The 5,823-nt window shown below is 38.8% G+C and overlaps 1 protein-coding gene across 1 annotated transcript; it reads right to left on the minus strand.

Annotated features, from left to right (window-relative positions):
* Positions 1-3,833: 3,833 nt before the first annotated feature.
* LOC111379803 lies at positions 3,834-5,438 on the minus strand. Its single transcript, XM_023003241.1, has 3 exons — positions 5,270-5,438; positions 4,362-5,201; positions 3,834-4,291 (listed from the first exon to the last, which is right to left on the minus strand). Exons 1-3 carry the CDS (start codon positions 5,436-5,438, stop codon positions 3,834-3,836), a joined length of 1,467 nt encoding a protein of 488 aa, XP_022859009.1.
* Between the last annotated feature and the right edge of the window lie 385 nt (positions 5,439-5,823).

The following is a 5,823-nucleotide window of genomic DNA, read 5'->3' on the forward strand; positions in this document are numbered from 1 at the left end:
TGTGATATAATAAATAGTCTGTGAAAACACTCGGGGGTACACCGGAACTTAAGGTCATCTAGTCCAAGATCAATTCAAATCCAATGTCTACTCAACGACAGATGATAGTCATCCCAAGTCTCACACACGCGGTCAAGACTCACTCACAGGGTCCTAGTGTGTGTTGTGCAAATATAATATGAAGTGACATATACTAAGTACTCCATACAGACACAGGATAAGTGATGAGAATTAGAAACTAATCATGTGTAGAATGCACATTTGATTTCAAATTGCAACTCCGAGCGAACAACTACAATGCAAAAATGACATGTGATGACCAATCCCCCCATTTTTTTATTATCATTTTATATTTACTGTTTTTTTTTATATTTATTTTTTTGTTTATTTATATAGAAAAAAGAAAAACAGATGCAAATGAACACAAAAGTAACGTAATGAATGCAGAAAAGAATGCATGCATCTATGAAGACGATTAGGGAGGAACACAAATGCCAACAGTCTTCCTAAGTGACTCGAATCTAAACCCATCTAGAGGTTTAGTGACCAGATCGACAAGTTGATTTTCAGTAGAGATGTATTCAAGAGATAGCAAATTAGACTCAACTAACTCTCGAATAAAGTAATGGCGAATGTCAATGTGTTTGGTCCTAGAATGTTGAATCGGATTTTTTGATATGTTGATAGCACTAGTATTGTCACAAAAAACAGTCATAGCACCCTGATTTATTCCATAGTCACTCAACATTTGTTTCATCCAAAGCAGTTGAGTGCAACAGCTACCAGCTGCAATGTATTCTGCCTCGACTATGGACAAGGAGACTGAGTTTTGTTTTTTACTCATCCATGAGACAAGATTAGAACTAACATAGAAACATCCACCCGAGGTATTTTTTCTATTGTCGGCGTTTCCAGCCCAATTGACATCAGAATAGTCGGCTAGTTCTAGATTGGACTCTCTGGAATACAATATTCCATGATCTACTGTCCCATCGACATATCTAATAATGTGCCTCACTGCACTTAGATGGAACTTCTTAGGATCAGCTTGAAATCTAGCACATACAACAACACTAAACGGTATATCAGGTCTATTGGTTGTAAGATATAGTAAACTGTCTATCATGTTTCTATACACAGTCTGATCAACACTCTTACTTGTAGGATCATGTCCTAACTTAACATTTGTGCTCATGTGTATCCTTGTGTGTTTCTTTCTATCCAAACCAAATCTCTTCACAAGGTCTTTGGCATATTTTGATTGAGAGATAAACAGCCCACAATCAGTTTGCTTTACTTGAAGACCAAGGAAGTAACTTAGCTCTCCAATCGTGCTCATTTCAAATTCTTGTTTCATGCATTCAGCAAATTCAAGAGCAAGGGAGTCAATGGAAGAGCCAAAGATGATGTCATCGATATAGATCTAAGCTATAGTGATAGTTTCTTCAACATGTCTAATGAATAAGGTTCTGTAAGCACCACCTCGTGAGAACCCATGCCCAATGAAGAAAGTGGTGAGTCTATCATACCAAGCTCTAGGAGCTTGTTTCAGGCCGTACAATGCTTTATTTAGTTTGTAGACATAATCAGGAAACTTAGGATCAATGAATCCTTTCGGTTGTTCAACATACGCCTCTTCTTGGAGTATTCCATTCAAGAATGCACTCTTGACATCCATTTGATATAGCTTGAACCCTAAGGTACATGCAACCGCAAGAAGAATACGAATGGACTCAAGACGAGCAACTGGTGCAAAAGTCTCATCAAAATCTACGCCTTCCACCTGAGTGTACCCCTGGGCAACTAGTCTAGCCTTATTTCTAGTTATAGTACCTTGGTCATCGGTTTTGTTCTTGAAAATCCACTTAGTACCTATTACATTAGAGTCATTAGGCCTAGGCACTAGATTCCAAACATTATTTCGAACAATTGATTAAGCTCCTCATGCATGGCATTCACCCAGCATTCATCTCTAAGGGCTTCCTCTACTTTCTTAGGTTCTATCTGGGATACATAGCTAGTATATGTTAGGTTATTTAGAACTCTCGTTCGTAACCGAACTCTCTTTCGTAACCTCATACCTTCATCCAAATCCCCGATAATGTTAACCTTAGGATGATTAGATTTGACCCTGGAAGATGGTTCTCTGGGAAGCTTAGACAGATCCCAATTTGGTAGACACTACTCAGATATGCTTTTTGAGGAGCGTGGAGATTTTGGAATTGATTGTTTTTTATTTTTAGCAGTGGCTCCCTGATCTTCACTTAGATCTTCTATGTCAACCCCATTTTCAGCACTCTCCTCCTCAGTAAAGGCATCATCAATAACAACATTTACAGATTCCAAGACACTTAGAGTACGCACGTTGTAAACTCGGTATGCTCTACTGTTCTTAGAATATCCTAGAAGAATCCCATCATCACTTTTGGAATCAAACTTGCCTAGATTTTCTCTATCCTTCAGAATGTAACACTTGCTGTCAACACCCGAAATTATTTAGCAGTAGGCTTCTTGCCTTTCTAGATCTCATGGGGAGTCTTGTCTGATTTCGGTCTCAAGTATACCCTATTTACTATGTGGCACGCGGTGTTAATAGCTTCACCCCGGAAATGCATTGCTAGATCCTTGCCGTGAAGCATGGCCCTAGCTATTTCTTGAAGCACTCTATTCTTCATCTCAACAACTCCATTTTGCTGTGGAGTGATTGGTGATGAGAGCTCATGCTTAATCCCCTCCTCCAAGTAGAAGTTTTCTAGGTTGAAGTTTTCAAATTCTTTTCCATGATCACTTCGAACCCTAGAAATAGGAAGATTTTGTTCAACTTTGAGTCTTTTGCATAAGGACTTAACTAGATCACCCGTCTCAGATTTTTCTCTTAACAGATCAATCTAGGTGCATCTAGAAAAATCATCTACTACAACCAGGATATACCGTTTCCCTCATAGGCTCTCTACCTTAGATGGTTCCATTAAATCCATGTGAAGAAGCTCTAGGGGTCTATTCGTCAAGATTTTCGAGGTTCGCTTATGGTTTATCCTGAGTTGCTTTCCTTGTTGACATAGCTTGCACACAGCATTTTCACTTTGATCAATCTTAGGTAAACCATCGACAATCTTCTTTTTGATCAATTTAGATAGACTTCTGTAGTTAACATGACCGAGCCTTTGATGCCAAAGTTCAGACATATCAATTTTAGCACTACTGCATACATAATTTGAGTTTGGAAGAACTCCATAATAGTAATTAGATATTCTAACACCTTCAAGAACAACACCACCAGAAGCGTCATAAACAGTGCATCTCTTTTGGACAAAACTCACTTCATAGTCAGCATCGCAAATTCGACTAATGCTTAATAAGTTTGACTTAAGACCCTCTACATAAAGTACATTGGATATTGTAGGAAGTCCAGCAATGGCGATGGAGCCTTTACGTCGGATGGGTACTGTAGCTCTGTCCCCAAAGGTAACTACACCACCGTTGCAGTCATCAAAGGTAGAGAATAAGACCTTGTTACCATACATGTGTCTAGAACAAGCACTATCAAGATACCATATGCATGTATTTTGAGCCTTATAGGCAAAATGAGCAACAAAACATTTTAGACTCTCAGTATACTTACCCACATCAGATTTCTTTACCCAAACTTTTCTCGAGGTCGAGGTGATCCTAGTCAACCTTGTGACCATCTCAGTTAAGTGGCTAACCTGATTTGAAAGGAAGTTCACTTGACTAGGGATATCTTGACCTCTATTGCTATTTACTAGCTTTCGACACCTAGGTCCCGTGTGGCCTAAGGCACCACAATGATAACAAGTGGGTATGAACCTAGGTTAAGATGTACGTGAGTATTGATTATGAAAATTAGGTGTAGAAATCTTATGAGCTCTAGTCGCCTTCAGTCCATTAAAATTTTTGTCTTTGGATTCTGGATTTGCTGAAACATTGGATTTGTTGGAAGCGGGGACAAATGTGGTCTTTGATAAACTAGACACATTGCTATCACTCTTCACAAATTCTAGACCTTGCTTATTTCCAGCTGGTTTGTTCATTCCTAACAGATCGTCTAGTTTCTTAGTTCCACTCACAAATGATTGTAGTTGAGTGTTGGATTTCTCTAATTCACAGGTCAGTGTCTTGACCCTGTCCTCTAATTTCTCATTGACACACTTTAACTCACTGAGATTCTTAGATGAGACTTGAAGATCATAGGTGATTTTCTCCTTCTTTCTCTCAAGCTCGTCTACCTTTTTAAATAGGGCGTTATTTATTTTTTGATCTTGAGACTTTCCTTAAACAAAAATTGATAAGCCTCATGTATATCCGTCTCATCCTCCAAATCATCATCGGGGACTTGTTACTCTCTACTTCCTCCACGACCTTCTCACTCTCCTTATCTGACTCGCTCTTGATAGTAGATACAAAGGCCATATAGCCCTTTTCCTCCTCACTGCTTGAGGAATCACTTTGTTCACTTAAATTAGAATCATCATCAGTCAAGGACACAGTTAATGCCTTCCTACTCCCCTTCTTTAGATTTTTCTTAAAGCTAGGGCATTCATTTGTATAGTGCCCAAATCCCTGACACTCATGACACCTAACCCCTTGAGATTTCTTACCAGGGTTCCCAGCAGTTGATTTATCATCCTTCTCTATTTGCAATTTACTAGGGACTCCTCTCCTTTTCTCTTGAGGCCATTTTTTGCCCTTTAAGACTTTTTGGAATTTTTTCACAAAGTAAGCAATCTCCTCATCTTTAAGAGTTTCCATGTCAAAGGACTCGAACTCCCCTTCCCTAACAGTGTTCAGGGCTATGGACTTGTTTTTCCTTGGTTGTGAAATGGCGAGTTCATAGATTTGAAGGGATCCTACGAGTTCTTCTATCTTAATTGTATCTAGATCCTTGCTTTCTTCAATAGCTGTAACTTTAGGTCTAAATCTCTCGGGCAAGGATCTAAGAACCTTTCTCACAATTTTGGGCTCGGGAATCCTTTCACCTAGGTTGAAACTAGAGTTAACAATGTCATTCAATTTGGCATAGAACTCATCAAAAGATTCATCATCCTTCATCCTGATTTCTTCAAACCTTGAGGTTAGCATTTGCAATTTTGAATTTTTTACAGTTTTAGTTCCCTCATGCGTAGTCTCTAGAATGTCCCATGCCTCTTTTGTAGTTTCACACATTGATACTCTCCTAAATTCTTCGAGAGACACGGACATAAACAAGGCGTGCAATCATCTAATTCTTCCTTAGTCCAAAGTGAAATACCAGTTAGATTGACAACACCTGACACAGTTGTAGAAAGAGGTTTCCAACCATTTTGTATGCTCACCCAAACACGTTCATCTAAGGACTTAAGAAAAGCACGCATCCTAACCTTCCAGTAGGCATAGTTGCTTCCGTCAAAATATGGCGGCACAGACAGTGATTGACTCATCTAAACAACAATGGGTCAGGACTCGAGTTTTGGCGCTGATACCACTTGAAATATCGTAGTTCGACCCAATCAACACCTAGAGGAGGGTGTGAATAGGTGTTTATGTGGAATTTTCTTTTTCAATCAATTAATGATTGCAACACGTCAAAAAAATTAATTTGTCCACATCAGTTCACATGCTTTACTATTCTATGTTTGAATACCGATCATAAATTAATTGCAGAAAGATAAATAACATAATTGTTTGATGATGGAGAAATCCCAATGTGAGTAAAACTAAGGGCCCAAGCTAGTAGGAATCCACTATAAACGTAAATGAAACTTACAATGAGTCAGACTTAACCTACACTGATTTTTCTGACATCCTGACCATAGTTTCCTCAAG

This window comes from Olea europaea, unplaced genomic scaffold (assembly GCF_002742605.1).
Source record: "Olea europaea var. sylvestris unplaced genomic scaffold, O_europaea_v1 scaffold2037, whole genome shotgun sequence".
NCBI lineage: Eukaryota > Viridiplantae > Streptophyta > Magnoliopsida > Lamiales > Oleaceae > Olea > Olea europaea.

Excerpts from the sequence above, each read along its gene's own strand:
- LOC111379803 (XM_023003241.1), bottom strand. The coding sequence starts at position 5,438 with ATGAGTCAATCACTGTCTGTGCCGCCATATTTTGACGGAAGCAACTAT. Across the intron at positions 5,202-5,269 it reads AGGTGTTGTCAATCTAACTG|AATTTAGGAGAGTATCAATG; the intron begins GTATTTCACTTT and ends TGTCTCTCGAAG. Across the intron at positions 4,292-4,361 it reads GGTCGTGGAGGAAGTAGAGA|GAAAGTCTCAAGATCAAAAA; the intron begins GTAACAAGTCCC and ends TTTTTGTTTAAG.